Source organism: Filicampus tigris, chromosome 3 (assembly GCF_054856515.1).
Source record: "Filicampus tigris isolate MCC_2025a chromosome 3, RoL_Ftig_1.0, whole genome shotgun sequence".
Lineage (NCBI taxonomy): Eukaryota > Metazoa > Chordata > Actinopteri > Syngnathiformes > Syngnathidae > Filicampus > Filicampus tigris.
Genome location: NC_141219.1, coordinates 6876992 through 6899268, shown reverse-complemented (window position 1 = coordinate 6899268; position 22277 = coordinate 6876992). Strand labels below are relative to the sequence as shown.

The following is a 22277-nucleotide window of genomic DNA, read 5'->3' as shown; positions in this document are numbered from 1 at the left end:
AAAACTATGAAACATCGGGCACTACTCTTCTCAAAATCATCCAGCCCGAGGAGAAATATGCTTGCGCTAATCATGTTCAACTGGCTGACTATAAGCGTTGAAATTTATGGTTAAAGCACTCAAGCAGAGTTAACAGAGCTGTCACTGATAGTGTAATCTGGTTTGTTGCTATCAGTTTCCCCCCAGTTAATCCTGTCATAACAGCTTGTTATGTTACGCTCTGGACTTCCCAATCATTAAGTTTGCTTCTAACAACCGCAGACCTGCTTTATATTAAGGGAGTTTTTCTTTAAATAAGACTTCTGTCAAGCCGCGGCTCTTCTGTGAAAAACCGACAGGCTTCGTTCAGTGAGCTAGAAGAAGCAGAAGAAGATTCCAAATTGGGCTGATTCACCATGAAAATGCGCCTGCTCTCATCGTCCTGAGTTCAGAACAAGGAGAACATCCCATAACTACTCACCCGACCTGTCTGCGTGTGATTTTTTTTTTTTTTTTTTTCTTTCCCCAGCTCAAAGGAGTCATCAATGGGACGCGTTTTCAAGATGTGGACAGCATCACGATTGCTGTGATGACGAAGCTGCAAAGGATCTCGGAAAAGTCCTTCCAGGCTGGGATAGTGCACGCCGGTGGAATTACTACAAAGGGGAAATATGTAGTTTGTAGTTTGGGTTTGGAATATATCTTTTGTGACACCAGAACTTTTCTAGCCCACCTTGTACTGCAGAAAAAGGACACGTTCTTTGTAATAATCAATACACGATACTGAATTGTAAAGCAATGTGGCAAAAAGATGACTTGCCAAAAAATGTCGGCAAATTTCTATCCTGCAAACGCAATTGAACCCAACTTTTAAGTGAAAAACCCTGCGGAAAATATACTTTTTTTTTTTTATAGCAAACAGCATGAAAGCAGTTTGTTATTTGCAAAGATGATAAACAGGCTGAGAAAAAAACTACACAAACAATAGGACTGTCAAGTGCCATTGGTCCCTCGGCCCACAGGGCCCATCGATGGACGCAAGTGCAAAGGGAATTTAACTCTGATCTTATGTGTGACTACACAAAGGGCAGCACAAGAGGGCTTTTGGTGGGGCCTGTTCTAACAGAAGGCTGATGCAGACTGGCCTTTGAGGGGGCCGTCCCACATTGACTCTGGGGAAGAGAGCAAGGCTGACAGGTCAGTCTTAAAGCTTTCACAAAAAAAAAAAACAAAAAAAAAAAAATGGGGCCAGGATCAGGGGCTTCTGTGGGACAGGAGAGGGAGGGAGCCTCAAGCCTTCTCCCTCTACTCCCTGAGGACAAGCAGGGGCTTATAGACAAAAACGCAAGGTTGTGGATTTGAGGGAAGCTAATAGCAAGTGTTGGCTAGGGAGAGGTTATGGCCGGGAGAAGGCGATTGGGCCACATGGGTGGCTGATCCAGAGAAGGCGACTCCACCTTGCCCCAGCTGTCGTATGGACTCTCACCCGTATGCATCACCCGTCTCCTCCTCACTCTTGCCTGCATAGCCAACAGCAAAGTAAATCAAGAAACAATTGAAACCCCCCCCGCACACCGGCAGGATAGGCGCTGATCTGGGAGACGAAAGGGGCAAAGGATCAAAGCCCAAAGGAGAGAAACACAACAGCTCCATCCAGCTGGACGCTTCCCTCTTGTCACCTCAGAGGGGGGTGATGACCAGGAGATGGGGGAGGGGCTTCAGTATTATAAACCGCAAATCAGCAGGGCACTTGGTTGTATAGCATGCGTGTCTACGCGAGTTTATGTGGGAGGGGTTGCCTGAAGTCAGTTGTGACAGAATTTGAGCCAAAGTGCGGATCGGTCACGGCTGTCATTGTTGCTTAGCAATGGAGCAAATAAAAGAACAGAAAGTGACGGAAGAAGTGAGCATGTTAGAGGAGCAGAAAACATCAAAACATTGTTGAAGAACAGCAAGTCTTGCATCTCCATGCGCCAACAACACCAGCAAAGTTTTTGAATTTCATCGAGCAGCACACAGCTGCCTGGTCATCCGACTGATGACTACTAAGCCCAAGTGTGACCCCTCATCCCACGTCCGCTGACCTGGAAGTTAGGTCCATTTGGGGCATCCTTTTTTAAACTCTATAAAAAGGAGAAAGCGGAACTGAAGAAGACTGAGGGTGGAAATGAAGGGGCAGAATTATGAAGTACCAGGACAATGATCGCAACTATGTTTGAGTCCAGCCCAGTGTTTTGGAGAGGTCAAAGCATGCGGATTTGAGAGCCCAACAGCAAGCCACATACCGAGTCCGAACAGCTGAGAGGGAGAGGGTAATAAATACCAACAAATGCAACAAATATATATATGTGTAAGAAATGTTATTTTGGGTTTCAAGAAAGTAACTAATCATACAGTTAAGAATGGTAATCAGTTATTATAGTAAAAACATGAGCACAGTTTTCAAACAACATGACTTTTATTTACACTGGGGCTGGGCAATTCATTGAAATTTAATTGTGATTTCGATTCTGGCTTCTCACAGTCATAAAATAGAAGAAAATCAATTATTGTGCCGAACGGCGCCGTGCGTATGCAAGTTCCTGTTTTTTGAAAGAACCCCGAATGCGCCTGAGCTGCTTGCAGCAAGCATGTCATGTATGATATTCTACCTTCTCTGAGCATGCTTTAAGATGTTTAATGACACTATAGTTGTTGTTTATTCTAAAACCAAACACACAGCGATAAGAACTACACACACCGCTATATTTAAATACTTTGTATAACATTTACTTCATTTTAAGGACATCACCAGTTTATTGCTGCTAGCACGCATTAGCATCATAACTCACCGTCAATACGTTAATGGCATTATCAATAGAAGAAATCTAAATATTTGTACACAATATTGGCAAGTACTTAAATGTAACTACTTGTACTTGTGAAAAAAAAAAAAAAAGTGGTTTGCTGGATCCCTAGTACTCATGTCACCGATGCTTTCAATGGCTTCATTCTCACCCGAAATTATGAATCAATTTTGGGATGAAAGCATTTCACAGAGTGCCTGTCTCTATGACAATTGAGTTTCTGTGTAGCCCACACAGCAAGATAGAGGCACATGCAGAGCCAAAAATGGGATGAGTATATTTAGCATCCTTTGATTGTGATGTTCTTCACCCACTACTCCCGAGCCTGAATTTCTGTCTCACTCACGGTGAAACTGAAATCTCCGCATAGACCCTGACAATAAATATCGTACAATCCATTAATAAATCATCACCAATCTTCACTTACACTGTGTAGTGTACTTGATGGGAATTTCAGTGTAAAATGTGAGAAATGTTGGATTGAAAAGAAACTTACATGAGTATAATAGGGTAAAAAAGTGGAGTTTTTCGCTGCTGCGCACAGACAACAAAGTTAAAACAACCCATAATCACACTCAACTGCAAAAAAGGACTGACACTGTAATTTGCATACTGTGCCCATCACGCTTGTGTAACTGCTGGTGTGTTGGTCTCATGGTAGTTTTGTGTACTCTATATTTATATCTTTATATACAGTCATGGAAAAAAAGTAGTACACCTTTTTGTTTCCTTCAATTTGTTGATCATTTTAATGCCCGCTAACACTAAAAGTGTATAAAGTGTGTATAAAGAAAAGTATGTTAAACGATATTTTTTGCCCAATTCAAAACTACGTGAAAATAAGGACAGATATTGGAAATGATGTAATTGACCGAGAAAAAGTGTAGTGCAGCGGAACTAAATACGTTAGGATGGTTCGGGGTATCATCAAGAGTTCAAGAGTTGTTGCAGTGAATTGTGGCTCTGTTGCAGCACAAAAAAGCCTTGAGAAGCTTGATCAAGAACACGAGGTCAGCACTTGATGTTCCCCGGTCATTGTTTTTCCTCCCAGCTTCGCCCATCACGTCAATTACCACTGGACATGCAAAACTTATCAGTTTTAAAAAAAAACAATTATGTGAGCAAGGAAAGCGCTATATAAAGACTTGCCACAACATCTCAATCTCATACTCGGTGACTGTCATTCATTCGGGATCCAAAGTCAGATGTAAATAGTGTTTCCTTGAAAAACATATTTGCGGAAAGAATTGATATTAAAAAGAAAATCGGAAATTCGAAGCGTTCACTTCCTGATTTATGTAAATGTATCTTTCAGCGATGGACTAGTACATAGTAGATGCTTCAGAATTTACCTCGCCAGCCTTTGGCTCTTTAAACACCAACAAAGGTCAGAGGCAGTTCAAGGGTAACGGGATCATTCATTTGCATTCCACGTCGCTTCAATGCTGCTTAAGAGGTCGGCATTTGAGAGTCTTGGAGGCACACGCTTTCCTTGTCCTCCTCCAAGGGCAAAAGGTCATTTTATGTGGTTTAAGGAGTAAGGAGTGGCGGGTGCCTCGAAACCACTACAACCCTATCCTAAGAATAGCCTTAACCAAAAACTCTCTAGGCAGGACATTGTGGACATGTGTGATCCCTGTGACACCGTATCTTTAACCAGTAACACAACTGAGATGGTTGGTCTCCCTTAATAGATTCCTCTTGGCTCTTATTTCAGGAGAGCTACTAAGTAGGTTCATATTTTAGTCCATTATTCCCAAAGAACATTTAACAAGGTCAGAGGTGGCTGATGTTCGAGGAGACTCACAATCTGTCATTCTGTTTGATGGGGTTGATCGGGGCTCTGACATCACTGTGCAGCAGTATCTATCTATAGAGATGGATATATAGATATTCATATATTAAACCACTTATCACCCGAGCAAACGTAAGAGGATGAGAGGCATCATCATCCACAGTAAACAAATCTGATATCACTCATATTTCCAGACACTCAAAGCAACTCCGGTAGGGGCAACAAAGCTATCAGTGTGGAACGATGCTCGAACTTGATTATCGTCTCCTTGGTCTCCATCATAAATCCATGCTATCCATCTGAGGGTGGGGAAGGAAACGTAGCGGCACTAAATCCAATTATAAAACAGGCTGGCACCACTCGGTTAGATGGCAATGTCTACCGAAAGCTACTGGGTGACAGTAAAGCCTCGTGTGCCAGCTTTAGCCGTGGAAGCAAACAGGGAAAATGTCATGGAAAGTGCCTGTGTGTGCGTGCGGCAAGCGGCCAAAGGCACATAACTGCGTGGAGCGCTTCGGTCACCAGTGAAAGCTTTTTATTTCAAGCCGCCCGCTGCAAAACTGTGCAAAGCAACTTGACTTCACTCTTGCACCTGTCTCGCGTCAAAATCGCACAGCAGACACAAATGCATGTAAACGGAAAAAAAAGAATATTCAACATAATCTGGTGGATAATTTGATGGAAATTAGTAGTACCTTTTTTTTTTTTTTTTTTTTACATTAACTAATTACAGATTTGTTCCAGATACGTATCAAAGGTGAAGGTTAAATCTGTGCTACTTGTGTAAAGCACAATCAATTTATAAAATTGACAAGAGCATGTACAAAGATTTACTGATAAAAATGGGAGGGAAAAAACATCGGAATTTCAGAGGATCAGTCGAAAACCGTGAGTATAGTTAAGGTGACAACATCTTGGTTGGATTCATTTTTTATCATTGACGGCGTTTACATGCAGCCAATAAACCTTTTGAATCACGAATATTGGCAGTATTCTGGTTTTTAAAAGCCATGTAAACGCGCGCAATAATCTGAAGATGCCCTTATTCAGATTTCTTAAATTTCGAATGTCATGCCTGTGGGTTACTCCCTTTCCGGAATATGCCGAATGCACGGGACACGGGAAGGAATCTTGGTCTTTATAGTATAGGAAGTTCTTGTATGCGCAACCCACCGGAAATACACATTTAGTGATAAACAAAACATGGTGACAACACACACTTTTAAGCCATCTGCTTCATTCGTGCGGTGAGTGACGTGAATATAATGTGTTTTATTAACAGAAGCAAGTAACAAGCGAGAATTGCGTCATCTCCGCTCAAGCAATGTAAACATTTTTTTTTTCCCGAATGACTCAGAAATCGGAATTTTGACCTTAACCCGAATATTGACTGCATGTAAATGTAGTCTTTTTTTTTTTTAAACCTTTTATTTGTAAAAGTGTGTACGACAATGTCAAAAAAAATTCAAACTCGTGCCAAGCATCAGAAACAAGTGAAAACACTCATTCACATGAGAGGCGAGTATCTCACACCTGAATGCAATCACTTAGGTCTAACCAAAGCATATTTAGTCCTCTATCCGTTCAACTTATCTTGTCCTTGGCTTGCACTGCTACAGTAGAAGTTCTATTTTTAAAGTGCGGTTGTGAAGCATCGAGTAGGAACTGTAGTATTACACATGGCTTCCTCCGGCCAACTCTTTAATCAGCTGTCGTAATTGCTGGGATTGCTAAGGATAAATAAGAGAAAAGAGGCAGGCAACAAGAACCCGAGTCCCGGCTATGCTTTGCTCTATCTCCCAAGCGTTGAGGAGCAATGACGGGTTTGCAAACTGATGAAATTTGGGCAAATGACCGAGCGGCGAAGGAGAGAAGGAAAAAAAGGATGAAAGGAATGACGAGGTACGGAAGACGGAGTGCGTGATATTACACGTGTCCCTCAGTGGCAGATTTGAGAGCTTTGAGGAGTCCAAACAAGGCTCTCCTCTGAATACTAAGGCTTTTGATAGCGGAACTGCTATAGAGACCCAACTTTTAAGCCTCCTCCTCTGAGGCCCCTGCAATATATGGGGCTTCCAACCGCTTGTGCAAGAGTATCCCTAATTGGAAGTCGAGGCAATAGAAGGAGGGGGTTTGGTAGGCAGCAGCCCAGGAGCACTGGAGGGGGAAAGAGGCAAGGAGGGCTGCTTGATTTAAGGGGCCATTGTTTTAGCAAGTACTTTCTACCTCCCTCTCCTTTCTCCTTCTGCCCTCCCCTTCAGATGCCCACACTCCTAAGAGTCAAAAGGCGGCGTTTAGCCCCTGTGAACAGCAAGGGCCCGGGCTTGTTTTGACACTGTCCTCCTTAGCTTCGGTGAAAAAGCCCCACTTCTATGGGCCACTCAAGTTCATTAGGGAGCGCAGGGCTTTCAGTTGTGTCCCCATTCCAGTTCCAGGCTTCAATGGGGCCTCCAGAGCCCTTCAATGTTTGTTTAATGAAGTCCTCCAGCACCTTCACAACAAGCAGCTCAATTTCCATCATCACAGGCTCGGCTGAGCTATTGCCAATCGGATATGGGTCAACTGGAGACTAAAACGCACAAAACCAACACAGGGTTCAGGAGTTAGCGAGGCTCACCTTCAAGATGTGGGACAACCACGGTCTTTCATGTCAAGCATCTTGTTTTTGTGAGTTTTTGCACACTTGTTGTTTCCAGTGTCAGGTTTCTGCTCTCACACTAGGTGACATCATTGTGCAGCGGTATCGAGGGGACAAAAGTGAAAGATGTCACTCTAGAAGGGCAAAGGCGCTCACAGAACATACAGTACACACCCTGAGGATGTTTAAGCGGTCTCTGTGCAAACGTGTCTCAATGTGCATTTGGACTTTACACAAGATTGCTCTTGAATGGCATTGCAGACCCCTAATTAAAATAGCTTGCCAGTGCTTTCCTGTGGCAGCTTAAACCTAATTGTATTCCATAAAGTGTGGCCTTGGTAGTCCCCAGATAAAAAAAAAATAAAAAATAAAAATCAGTTACAATTACAAACCATACTGTGGTATTTTAAAAAGAATGTTGTTTGATGTGGCCATTTTAGTTGTTTGGTTGTTGTTGGGTTTTTTTTACATTGGGGAAAAATAAACAGTAGCTTACTAGCATACGGAAATCTCGCAAAATATGGCCATAGTAAGTCAGCTAAAAATGGCAATGAATCAGATTTGATTGACAACACTTTCAAAAGAATACAGCTTCATGTTGAAATAATGTAAAACAATCTCAATTACCAAACTTTAAAAAACATTAAAGCTTTAAAAAGGTTGTTAAAAACGTTTAATCTGATTTCCTCAAAAGCAGTTTATTGAACAGGTTTCTGATAACATATATGCCTCAGCATGCCTTCTACTGATTTCAACAGCTAGAAGGACATCAGATATCTAGCAGGTGCTTCTGTGCAGTTGTCTCAGAAAAGTACGGAAGGGAAAGGTGACACTACCACATGCGCATACTGTAAGCAAGATGAAAAAGTCCTCAAATCCAATCAGCTGTTCTAACGTTGAGCTAAATGATCAGTTGCCAAATGTCATCTAGTCTCAGGCAGAAAATAGCACAAAGCTCTTAGTTTCATTTCTGAAATAAGTGCTTTCATTTTTAAAAGCACACCGGAACACACTGAAAATCAATTACATTACTTTTACTTTTGCAATATGGTTGGCAATGATGAAAAATATGATCTTGTAATTATCATACAATCTTGCAAATTAAAACTCTGGGAAGAATAACTCACCACTCATGGAAGAAATGAATAAAAACTGTAAATTTGTATGTACCATATTTCCGGACTATAAGCCGCACCTTTATATAAGCCTATCTATGTTGAAAAATTTACTGCATATACAGAACAATTTTGAACTGTAGATGTACATGTATGTACCTGAACAGATTCTTTCCTAACAGTGCCTTTTAACACGGCAGCAACTTTGCTGATTAAAACGGAACAGAACCAAGAGAAAATTTGCCATTTGAACTCCTACACCTGCAGTCACATCCCGTTAACGGCAATTATATTGTATTGTATTGTAATTCCGGTTAGAGCACCCCTAGTGGTGAAAGAAAAATACACAGAACAGCCGCACCTTTATATAAGCCGCATAGTTTAAAACCTAGGAAAAAATTTGTGGCTTATAGTCCGGAAAATATGGTACTTTCTTAACTTTGTCTACATGAACTCATCAATTTTTGGTGCATCCCCAGCTGACACTCATTTTACAAAAAAACACATGTTTCCATTAGGCAGCACTAGTGAACTCTATGCTGAAAATGCAGTGCAGTTCATATGAATGAGGGCACGTCCACTAAGTGAAGAACCCTGTCGGTCTCTGAGGTTATTTATACACTGAACTCTCACCCAATCCATTTTGGTCTACAGTGAAGTAGAAGGACAACGGTAACTGCACTAGCATCACATGTATTTAGGTTAGATTGTGAAAGTCAGTGCGCTTCTTCAAAAAGAACACAGCTTACTTTCCTATTGTGCGCAAATCCTATAAAGGGACAAAAGCCAGCAAGTCCACAGTCCTTCTGTGGCTCCAACTGACTAGCCCGTACGCTGTGCCGCAATCCCATTTGTTCTTGGGGGAAATGTAAATATATCCATTACAAAAGGAGTGAAGTAATAAGCTCAAACAGCTGGCTAGTGGACAACGGGGTAACAACATTGCACGCTTCTTGGAGGCTATTTTGAGCCTCAAACATATTTGGTGAGCATTTTTGAGGAGGGTGCACATTGGGTTTTGTCACACTTTACACAGCAGACACATGTTGGCTTTATTTGATTCACAGTGTTTTTGTGTTTTGGATTTGTCTGTGTAAAACTGCATGCTCGTATTTACAGCACTCTTTGAACATGATAATAATTCAAAAATCTTAAAGGGTACTTTTTAAAAACTTTTTAATGTTTGTATACAAATAGTTATCGGAATATTTCTGAAAATGTGTCTGTAAGCGAGCTATTCTGCACTTCCACCCCATTCTTATTGAACTGGTATATCCACTGATAATACAATTTAATTAATCAATGGGCACTTGCTCTAACGCAGGTCTAGTTGCGCTCATAAGTTTATTCACCGTGACAGAATTGGCGGCAATTCTTTGGAAATTATGAAAGATGACTGAAAACAGAAGACGTCATTGTTGATTGATTGGTATGTTTTGTTTAATAATGACAAAATGGCCCTGGAAAACTGTCCTACATTTGTCACCAAAGGCTCCAATGATGTGATCCAAAAGACACACCACGTAAGTGGCTTTTTTTATAATGCATGGCGAAGGATACACTAGGGACGGCGAGACTCTTGTAACACAACAATTTGCCCGACGTTTAATCTTTTTTTCATGCCTCTTTAACAAGTCTTTCAAACATTCATTTTAAGTCACAGCCGATGCTTTTCCAGCCAAGTCAAAGAAAGCAAAGCAAAGCCTCAGAATTAAGTTACGATGGATCTGTGCATGTGCGTGTCCTTCAAAATGCCTTTGCGTCCCTGCCCCCCTCCTCTGGTTGTGCTCAGACAGTGAGTCTCCAGCACTGCTTATCATTCTGCCCTCTACAGCAGCCCCCTGCCGAGACAGAAAAGCAGAGTTTATTACAGCCTGTAATAATCTGCCACCCCCTAGGAACTCAACTACACACTACAAGGCCGATACGCCACAAATGCCCCTTTCAACAACAATGTGATCATCCATATTTATGTTACATCCTGACATATCTCAAAAAAATAAAAAGTAAAATGGTAAAAAAAAAAAAAATGAACCCAACTACAACAATATAATAGTAATTGTATTGGTGATGTAATACCACAAGTTTTAACCTAAATTCTGTTGTGTATGTAAACGGACCTGCTCCCTCACAGGGAATACTGTATGTCACAATGTCAAAATGTAGTTGTACTCACAACAGGGATAATGTGAAGGAAATGGGCTATTTTTGCACACAATCTCCCGTGCTGACAAAAACTAGCTTGGTCTTTTTAGGTTTTGAAAAATGGTGTTATTCTAGACACAGTGTTTACAGGACTGGCTAAAGTACCATTCGAAGATGTGCATCGTCTTTGTGAAATCTCCTCCAGAGGACTGAGCATCAATTTAAAGAAGGGCTTTAAGATGTATGCCTCCTCTTACATCCACGGATATGAAGGTTGAAAATCAATTCTTTCTAACGTTGTGGTCATACGCTGACAATAAGTTATTCATATGCTCATAAACAATCCCGGTTAATGGCTACGTTTACATGGACACGTTTATTGGGATTAAATTGCTTATCGGAATAAAAATGCTTCATGTACACACCCCATTTGGAATATTCTGACCCGATCAAGCCCATTCCGATCAATATTTTATTCTGAATGAGAGCGGTAGTTTATGCCGATTGCTAATCAGATCGGCGCTCATGAAAACACGTATTCCAACAAACCATTTTTACCGCGCATGTCTGTGACGTCAGTATACGCGTCTCTGTTATTCCCGGAAGCTAGTAGTAGTACATTTGCAGCTCCATTAGGAAGTGTTAATTCGACATAATAGCGCAATACTCGAAATAACGCTAACGTTAAAAGTAGAAATGGACGGAGCGTTGTTTTGTTGACACGGAAGTCACTGCGGCTTTTTCTTCTTCTACTACTACTTCCGGTATATTTGGTAAATCTGCGCATGTCGAAATAATTTGTTCTGCTCAAAAGTGGGATGCATAAACACGCAAGTCCTAACAGGATCAATATTTTTAACGTCCATGAAAACAGTGCATCTGATCGTAATTTTAATCCGAACCCTGATTGGATGAAATACATTCTGTCCATGTAAACGAAGCCAGAGATAGAATATGTGTTTGGTATTGTAGTGTTCGTAATAACATTTCCAGTTATTTAATTAGAAAATATCAACAATTGTGCCGTATGTGTATTTGACGCTGTCCAAAATCTGTGTTTAGCATGAGTGCAAAATAAAATAAAACAGACACGGCAAGTGTACAGACCAACTGCTTCATATCTAGAAAGAACCACGAAAAAAAGCTCACGGGCTGCTTAATGACATTATCAATGACAAGTTTACTTGCATCTCTTATTAAAAAAAATTGCAAACAATTGTTCGCCAGTGTTATTACCAGGAAGTTTATGCCAGCGTTTGATCTTTTATCGAGTAAATCTCACGAAAACCTGGAACTGCACGTGTTCGGTTGTTAGGCGCCTACCTACTTGGACTTGTCGAAACAGTGGGTTGCCAGGTGTTTACTTTGATTTTTGCTTGTGTGCTCTTAAATCTGACATCCGTGACATATATCATCACAGAGAACATAATTGAAATTGGCCTGTGGGCTATGGCATCATGTTCCGAAATCAGACACGGCCCCAGAAAGAGAGCCTGTAGGTCTACTTGCAAAGGAGGTTGGCCTTCTAGTGTGAGCAAACACTGTGATTTATAGGAAGGTGGAGGAACATGAGCACAGGAATGTGGATGGGGGGGGGTGCCGTTTGAAACATGACATTTATCCATATGAGTGTGTGTGTGTGTGCGTGTGTGTGTGTTGGGGGTGAAATCAAGTAATCATAGGTTACTTCCATTGCTACCTCGGAGGTGCAATCGCATCCCTTTAGCTGAGCCAAACAAAGCACAGTGGGGGTATCGGGTGGCTCACTCTGACGGCCCACAGTGAACGCAAAAGCCTGCCTGACACGAACCTAACCACTACTACCAAAGATGGTGAACACACACACACACACACACACACACATATATCGAGAACACAAACAGAATACGCTCTTTTGCAATACTTGTTCATGATGGCATTGTTGCATCACTATCAATATGAACTTGTCAGAAAAAAAAAAAATGGGAGCATTACTGCTAAATTTGGATGTGTGAAAAGATGAAGAGTCAACAAGAGAAGCTTGGTTCTGTTGCACAGCAGCACAATTTAGAATATACTACTCAGGGGTGGCATTTGGCGGTCTTCATTTAGCTCAGTGTTTATTAGCTCAGCGGAATAACTCGAAGTCTTCATAATTGCAGCACTGCAAACTAATGAAGGTTTTACCCACCTCCGGCTCCTCGAGCCCCTGAAGAGGTTAAGCATCGACAAGAAAGTCAGGGAATGGAAGGTAAATGTTTTATGTACAGTGTGCATTTTCTGCCAGAAAAAAAACCGCCGGTGATTCATAAGGCATCAGTGAGGGCCATATCCCGCAAAAGAACTTTTTCCTGCTCAAAGAAAATATGGCTTGCAGAGTGGAATCTGGACAAAAGTCAACTCGTGGCAACTGGCAAGCAATGAATCTGTCTGTCTTGTATAAGTAGACATCAACATTGCAATGTCCATTAACGCCAAGCAAACAACTTTGGGGGCACTTAATCTAATGGGGTGCTGGTGCCATTTTGCAAAACAAAGTCATAAATCTACATTTAAACCCTGCTGGGTAGGCTAAAGCTACATCTGCGAGTTCTTTAAAAGAGTGAGACAGTTGCGGTGGTGCTTGGTTCCGATGAGAGGGCAATGGGAAGGAACTGATCGATGTGATTATAGGACCTGGCCAACAGATAAACGATGAGCAGAATTAGAGGACAAATGTAATCCCGCAACAATCGTCACAATCCTCTGTCTACCGGTCAAAGTGCCAGTGACATCATGGTGAACTTGTCTTTCTCTCCAGAAAATGTACTACAAAAGTTCACAATGTTGTTTGAGCGTTGATGGGAGTCGAAGCGCGATTGAGGGTATCTTCCAATCTGCTAAATTAAAGCTAAGCCAGGCCGCTAACAATCTTCACCATCTGCAGAAAATTATTTTTGTAAGGCTCAAATACAATAAGAAACACATGTATACTGATTAGGGATGCACAATAACTGTCAGACAGATAACCATCGGACGAATATTGGGGGGAAAATTACGTCACATTAATCGGTCCGATAGCGACAAAACAACTGCTTTGTTGTGCTTCAAATACACGAACATTGGTCTGGATGCTGGTCACTTTGAAGTGGAAGTCAACCCACAAAATGTTCTTGACAATAATAGGTGCCTCCATTAGTCTAAACACAGCATTCTGATTACAATTGTGTTTATGGATTATGAATTAAGCAGCAAAATAGATTGATAAAAATCTCTCCATCTCAGGTGACGGCCATTTTGCCAATTTCTGTCGACTGAAAATGACATCACAACTACTTAGGGCTCAGGTAACGACCAATCACGGCTCACCTGTTCTCTGAGGCTGAGCAATGATTGTTTTTTTACCTGAGCCCTGAGCGACTGTGATGTCATTTTCAGTCAACAACAAGTGGCAAAATGGCCGCCCCCTGGATTTGACTGATTTAATCAGAATGCCATGTTTTGACCAGTGGGCTTGCATAGAACACAATATTGTAAAGACATTTTCTGGGTTGACCTCCTCTTTAAGCACGTCATTCGCCAAGCCTCTGCTGCATTACGTAGCACGCGCTCATCGCTAATCAGTCAAGCTAGCCACAACAATTCGTTCATACAGTAAAACACTGCCAACACACTGCAAAGGCCAACCTCAAAATGAAAGCCTTCCAAATAATACATAGACATCAACGCGAGAGCCTTCGTAGGCTTTTATTTTGAAATTGGCTTTTGCAGCATGTGGCCGCGTGTTCCTGTAATCATTGTTGCGGTTGACTTAACCTTGACTTGTCCCCGCGACTGCGTTAGCGGCTAGTGGCTAGCAACGAGTGCTGTTGGACTACTTTTCAAAGGCTAAATGGACACACTTACCTTTGACGCTGACAGACTGACAAAGTTGAAGTTCCTACCCAGAGCTGGGCATCGTCTATCCGTCTATAACGTCTGGGCGGTATTTTCAGCGTGGTCACGTGGTCCCAGTCCGTCCCGCATGGATGACAGCCAATGGGCGTCAAGGACGGAATTAAGACGTCACACACACAGGTGCCGCACAAGCAGAGACACGCCACCAAATAAAGGAAAAATATGAAATACGAACAACAGACACACGCACAGCGTGGTGATCGGTGAAATAAAAAGAAAATGGGGCACATGCCATTGCATCTGTGGGACCGAAAGTTATACAATGTTGTTTTATTTTTTATTTTTTATTTGTTCGGCTGCGTGTCAGGAGTGGGGCACCTGCGTGTGACGTGGTACCTATAAAGTCCGTTCTCGACGCCGTTTGGCTAACTCGGACCGACCGGGCGGGTCTGAAATACAGACGGGAACTCACAGACGGACTAAAACATAGATGAATGCCCAGCTCTGTTCTTACTGATTGATTTTGAACAAACCAGGCTCACTCAAATGTGTTGTTCTAGTACGCTAAAGCGCTACTGTGACTCTGTCGTCACTGCATCCTACAGCCCAAAACCATGTTTCTAGACAAGAAAAAACAATTTGCTGCTATGGACAGTTTAAATTGAAGAAAAAAAACAACAATTGATTATGTAAAAAAGAAAACTAGTTGGCTGTTTATTATTAAGTCAAATGTTTTATTTATTCTAATGCGTTAATAACTCTTATGTATACTCTAACTCTATTTATATCCAAACACTCAATTATATGATAGAACTTTAATCACATTTTTCATTGAAATAGCAAATAGATAGAAATTGACATTTGTTGCAAGTCACATATTGACTTTGTAATCTTCTTCCTTTTCATTGTTTGGCAGATAAAAACAAACAAAATCCAACCAAGCAGAGAACTGTTGGAAAGCTGCCTGGTTGTCATATTGGTACCGAAAAGCTGTCTTTGTCTTTGTGTCTGTTCCCTTTCCCTAAAAAAAAAAAAAAAAAAAAAAAAAAGAAAAGTGTGCATTTCAACCCACATGCACATGTACAGGTAGAAGTGTGTGTGTGTGTGTATCTTTCAATTGTAGTTTGCTTTAATATATGATTTAATGCAAAGTCGCCATTAGAGGCAGGAGGACACAGCTTTCAGGTAAGCCCGTGAGTCCAATTAGGACTTGATGAGTAAAAAAAAAAAAAGGGTTGCGTTGTGAGAAACAGAGGTTGAGATGATCACCCTGTCCCACAGTGCATTATTAAAGTGTATACTCCACTCTCCAACATGCCATTAGTCAAACTCAGCCAATTTCTGCAAGGCCACTAGACATATCAAGGAAGGCCTCTTAACCTCACACCGATTACGCACGCACAGACACTCAAACAATCACACAGGAGTTAAACATTTATGGCTCATTTTCAGTAAGATGGATAGGCGACAATGAATAGAGTACACAATATCACTTTTCAGTTTTTGTTGTCTTGCAATGTTTTTATTTAATATTTTATTCCCCTTTTTTTTTTTTACATATGTATAGTTATTTGACAAAGGAAAATGCACGATCCGATAAATTACAATTCGCGCAAAAAAAAAAAAAAAAAATCAATATTTTTTCAAAAAACTCGATAAGGATAATTTGACGATATTCTACCAAAAATATTTTAAATCTGCACTTGCTTCACAGACCAATTGTGGATAGACAGCGTTTGTGAACAACATCTCTTTTAAATTGCTAAATACAGCTTCTGCAAAACATAATGATATTCTACGACAATATTTAACAATAAAGGACAAAAAAAAATGATGTATAGACTTACATTGATTTTTGGGAATATTTATGTCATTGAAATGTCTCTGCTGTTATTTCATAATGATGTGACATTTTGAGCAGCAGTAAATACTGGTGTACCACTGCCAACTACTAGAGCAATCAGAAGGACAAAAGGGTGTTAACTACAGCAATCAGAACGGGAAATAAATGTATTTGATATGTGACGTGTGACGAAGTGTCACCCAGCGAGAGAGAAAAAAGACGTCGTCATGACAACACCCGTCCTCATATATTATATATATATACCGTATTCGGAATGAAATTGAATAACAAAACTGCAATTTACCGAAAAGTGCATTTTCCCACTCATTCATCGCTGTGATAAGAAGACTTGTGACTTTATTCATGTTTGGGTGTATGCTGGCGTCACACTAATAAGCCGCCGTAGTTTGCGCAACACTCGGGAATACAGTCTAGTTATGAACGATGCGGACTGAAAGCTTGTCAACTGAATGTTAACCGATCATCCAGGATGTCACGTTTGACTTGCTCGCTAAAGTACTGAGTGTGTGTGTGCGTGCGTGCGTTTATATTTGTTGGTTCAACTCGGCGACTGTTTTCTGAGTGTGTGCGTTTAAGCTTTTGTTTAGCGTGCTTGCGCGGTCGCCAAGTTTTCCTCGTAACTCATATGGCTTCGTGGCGCAACAGAATTGCTCTTCGATGTGACCGTTTCGACACGTCTAACAACGTTATTCCCACCGACATCAGTCTTGTCAACCCGGAACCATTTACAGACTACGGACGACTTGGACTCGCGCCTTGCTATTATTCCCCGCTGGACACTCCTCTTACTTAAACATCCATATTTGAAACGTGCGGACACAGTCGCGTGACCGGGTCCCGCCCGCTGATTCGGCGAATGATGTTCACTTGCCGTCAATGCACACTAAATTTCAGCATTTCCTCGTACTTTGCGGCCGTCGTCTCACTCGCTTTTCGAGGCAGTATTAATACTCGATAGTGTAAAATCACACATCGTGAAAGCAAGATTGACGATGATATCGTCATCGGTATCATATCGCCCACCTCTACGTACCACAGACAAAAACAAGATGCACGGTCCAGCTGGGATAATTGTTTTGTGACAGAAGCGCTCCATGCTCAAAACAAGCAGAAGATAAACAGGTTGCAAGCAGCAGGGAAACGTTGATAGCTGAGTCCGAGGTGATGACTAACACACCAACAAAGAATGGAGGATGTGGATCAACCGGGGGGTCTTTTGTTTTCAATTGGATATTGGATCTCTCTGACATTTTGAAGAGAGTCTTATGGTGACATTTAGCAGCAGAAACAATCACTGCAGTCTCTATTTGAAGTCCAAATAGCCAATTACAGGTGTGATTTTCACCTTCCTGTCTGGTGTATTTTTAAGGTCATGTCAGAGGGCACGGCATCTGTGAGCGCGTATGCGCCGTCCGTGTGTCAATACATGACGCAAAGCCTGTTGTGAGAGCTTAGAAATAGCTTCCGTAGGGTCTGTGCATTCCAGCGGCTGTTCTGACATGTTGTAAATACAAGGTGTTAGAGAAAACATAGGAAGGGGGTGCTGGAAATCACTCAGAGCAGCTGAGGTTGGGGAAGGGGTAAGGAAGCAGGTTATCATTGATAAACAAATTAGCCAACCTGCAATCATAAATTGGAAAAACTCTGTATTGCTATCTGAAATTCTAAACAACCATACGTTCAAATGCATCCAAGTCGAAATTTGCATTTCACACCCCATTCTCACTCAATATGTAGGATTATATTCCCACATCAGAGGACCACCTCAAGGTAGACAGATACATCAAGCACATGCTTGTACATCTCATAAGATTCACTTTCATTTAAACCTCTAAAGTGAAAAAAAGTCAACCCAAATAAGGACACATCACTACACAGACTAGTATTGTACACACTGTAGCTGCACGTTTAGATTGCAAACAAAATAAATCAAGTACACAACAAATGTCACTCAAAACTGTCCATAAGTGATGAAAATGAGTTCAAGAATATATAAGCATCATATCAATATGCACAGAATAAGAGGTCCAAAGGTGAGATGCATCTATTTATCTGACCCATGGTGTTGAAGAAGACCTCAATGTCCGGCATGAGACCACCACCACTATGCCTACAAAATTACCTCAACTCATCTTCCACACGCTCGCGTGCACATTCATTTTGCAGCACCTAACACGAGAATTTTCCTACCTGCACTCAGGCTGAGCAGCAAAGTTGTCAGCGCAACCCACAGCAAGGCGGCCGGCTGCATCTTGGAGCCCGCTTGTGTCGCTCTTCTCCGGGCTTCCCCCTTGCGCCTTCTTCTCTCTCTTCACTAAAATCAGCAAGCTTGTGACACAAAAAGACGCTCCGGCATTTCACCTTAATCTAAATAGCATGACTGATGTTGTCGCCCCCTTTTTCTCACCCACCCTCTGCGTCTAGGGAGTACGGACGAAACAAAACTGGGATTTAAAAGTTAACTTAGATGGGTGCCGTACGGCCACGGTGACCAGCATGTTCTGTTGCACTCGCTCTGGCTGGAGTTACCCTAAAGCGCTCTGGACTGTACCAAAGTAAGCCGGGGGGGGGGGGAAATTGGTTGAGTCTTTCGAGGTACTTTTAAGATCGAATCGTCAAATGTAGGTGATATAGTGAAATATTAACCACACTATTATATATGAAATGAATTTTAAAATAAAATATATCGAATACCTTGTTTTTATATAATCCGTATTTTTACTTACTTCATTATCCCAAAATAAGTGGACTATTCCCCGCTCTCGGCTGTGCTATGAGTGAATATTTTTTGGTAAATAGCAAAGTCAAAATAAATTACGCCCGTGACGGGCAATCTAAATAATAGTGAATAATCATACATGCACTGGTAATTTGTGACTTCCTGTTTGCAAAATGTTTAAGATATAAGTAAACTGTGTATGTAGAATGTATACAAATGGACATCTCAGTTGGGAGTGCAAAATGCAAATGTGCGCCATATATGTTAAAAGTTTAAACATTTAACCTTTTTGTAACATCTTGCCATCCGTTTAATATTATATTTAGAGGCCCTATACTTAATAATGCCTTGGATATATATGTTTGAGCTCTATATCCGCCTTTAAAAGGTCACTGAAACTACAGTTGACCTCGTCCACTTCAGTGTCACTGTAATGAAATCTCAATTGTGCAGTGATGCACTTGCTATAATGTCTTTTTTTTTTGTCAACATTTTATTTTATTTTTTATCTTTAATTTACTGTTCATCCAGATTTGTTTCATTTGGTATGAATTTCTAAATGGGAGTGCAATTTTGTACAAGCCCTTACGGCTTTGTTCCCTCCTTGCACTATTTTGTTTTGTTTATTAATTGTGCTAAATAAATAAACAACCAAACAAATCCACCCATCCATTTATATTCAACGGCTTACCCTGTTTAGGGCAACTGGTGGATTAGAGCCAATGGCAGTTGAATTTGGATGAGACGTGGGCTACACGTATATCACCGGGCACATATGAGCAGACAATCATACACAGTCACAGTAACACCATATGGGCAGTGGTACCTCAAATGTGAACCAGGGGAGTGTGTGTACACATTTCTAAACCTGAAGAGAACCAAGTGGTGGATATGACTGCATCAAATGCAGGTCGCCATGGTAGCAGTGTGTTTTCCAAGGCTGGAGAATCCAGTGCTTTCATAAATGACATTTCTCAAATCTCTCATCTTTCTCTTTTTTTGGGCTGCATCTCCACAGCAGTCTTTGTCATCCAAATTGTTCTCAGGAATGACTATGATGGTGATTGAAATCCTATTTTCTGATTTTCAAATGTCGTACTCAGATACGCATTGCAATATTGCTTTTCTGTGTGTGTATTATGCTGAAGTTGAAACTGCATAATGTTACAGTGGCTTACAATAATATTAAATATACTGTTTATGAATAAAACATCCGTCTCATTTTTTATGAAACTTTGGCCTACTATGCTACTGTACAGTGTATTTTAATGTTGGTCTTGATGGAACTTGGAGAGTAATTTTTGGAGGTGCAAAAAGTTAGATAACCACTGGTGTAAACCATAAATAGACCACAAAGATCGTACCCTTAAAAATAAAGTAAACATCTTTCAGGTTTTGCTGTATTTAATGAATGGGAAAGCTGATCAGGGATCAGGACTTAGACCGACTGATATCCTGAGCGGCCAATCTGCGACTGCAATATGAGCAGCTGTGGCCTCTTTCAACTTCCCTCCTGTCACTGAGAGAAGAGATTGAGACATTTAATTAAAATCTGTGATTAATGTGTCCACAGTGAGCAAGAATCTCTCTCTGAATTTTACCAAGGCTTTCTGTCCAACATATAGGTAGAGAATGGCTCTTCTTGTATAAAAAGAAATACATTGAGAGGTGATTGGTCAAATAAAAACAATATAGGACACATGACGTAGAGGTCTGTGATTTTGAAAGGTATACAACACTTTATTTATTTGTTTATTTATTTATCTATTTATTTTCTGTATTTGGATGCATATCAGGTGCTGGACTGGGTCGGCCTGAAATACCGATGGCAGCTCACTGACGGACTCGCAAAAAATAAGCTAGCTAGCTTTGAAAAATATCTAGATAGATAGATAGATAGATAGATAGATAGATAGATAGATAGATAGATAGATAGATAGATAGATAGATAGATAGATAGATAGATAGATAGATGGATAGATAGATAGATAGATAGCATAAAATAAGCTAGCTAGCTTTGAAAAATGTCTAAATAGATAGATAGATAGATAGATAGATAGATAGATAGTTAGATAGATAGATAGATAGATAGATAGATAGATAGATAGATAGATAGATAGATAGATAGATAGATAGATAGATAGATAGATAGATACAGACTTTGTCTTCAAAGAAGTAATTTTTTCGTCCATTATTTGAACGTGAATACATTTAAGACATTTTTTTAAATTCACCAAGTCAAGCCATTTACAGACTGTATGAATAAAAATTATGTTTTACATATCATGACTATAAATGGCTGTACAGTTCAGTACTTTTACCAATTTGGCACCCTCCAGTGGCAATAAAGAAGGGTGCTGGCGGGACATTCTTGAAATCAGGTATATTGTAGTTAGATACTGTACATTATAAGACATTGTAAACAATATCGGTGAAATTAGTCGACAGGTTACACTGTAACTGTTACAGCGATGAGCCCAGATGTTCCTCTACTTGCATTTTGACACTTGACACTGACACTCAGCCCACTGCTTTTTCTGTCCCACATCCTGGTACCACTTTTATTCATCACTCCCAAGTTCAGCTCGCAGCTGTGTTCAGCAAACCTTTGGTTGACATCAGTGCAGGGTTTGGAGCCAGATGCCCTGTTCTGTGGCCTGTTTAAGTACAAGGCTTTTTTCCCTGTGTGACATTTATTTTATGAATGCTCAACTCTCTGCGCTTTCCTTGGATTTTATACACATTTTTACATAAACATATAAACATTGCGTAAACATACAAAAGGGCTCAGTTTTTTCTTTTTGTGCACGATACAACCAAAATGGTGTCCTAGGTCTATAAGACAAACAAATCAAGACAATAAACAATTCAACAAACAATTTAAAGTGGAAATCAACCCAAACATATTTTTTTCAAGAATATGTTCTATGCAGGCCCACTAGTTGAAATAAGGTATTATGATAAATATTGTGTTTGTGGAATATGAGTTAAGCAGCAAAATCCACCCGTTTTTAGCCATCTCAGGGGTCGGCCAAGAGCAGTTGTGATGTCATTTTTAGTCGAAGAAGTGACAAAATGTCCGCCCCCAGAGATGGCTAAAAACGGGTGGATTAACTCTTATTCCACAAACACAATATTTATCACAATACCTTGTTTCAACTAGTGGGCTTGCATAGAAAATATTCTTGAAAAAAATATGTTTGGGTTGACTTGCTCTTTATAATAACGTTTAAAAATATACAGCTAAATTACAATATAATAAATGAGTAACTTTAAAAATGTATTTCTTGTGCTGTCAAATTAAACACGCCTCAAAATGAG

General features: G+C 40.6%; 1 protein-coding gene across 2 annotated transcripts in view; it reads right to left on the bottom strand.

Moving 5' to 3' along the window:
• Nucleotides 1-18734, bottom strand: part of lrp4 (low density lipoprotein receptor-related protein 4) — a 92318-nt gene extending 73584 nt beyond the window's left edge. For both annotated transcript variants that reach the window (XM_086025780.1, XM_086025781.1), the window contains exon 1: nt 18428-18734. In XM_086025780.1, coding sequence (XP_085881906.1) covers nt 18428-18488 — 61 coding nt within the window. In that variant the 5' untranslated portion in view covers nt 18489-18734. The remainder of the gene's footprint in view (nt 1-18427) is intronic.
• Between the last annotated feature and the right edge of the window lie 3543 nt (nt 18735-22277).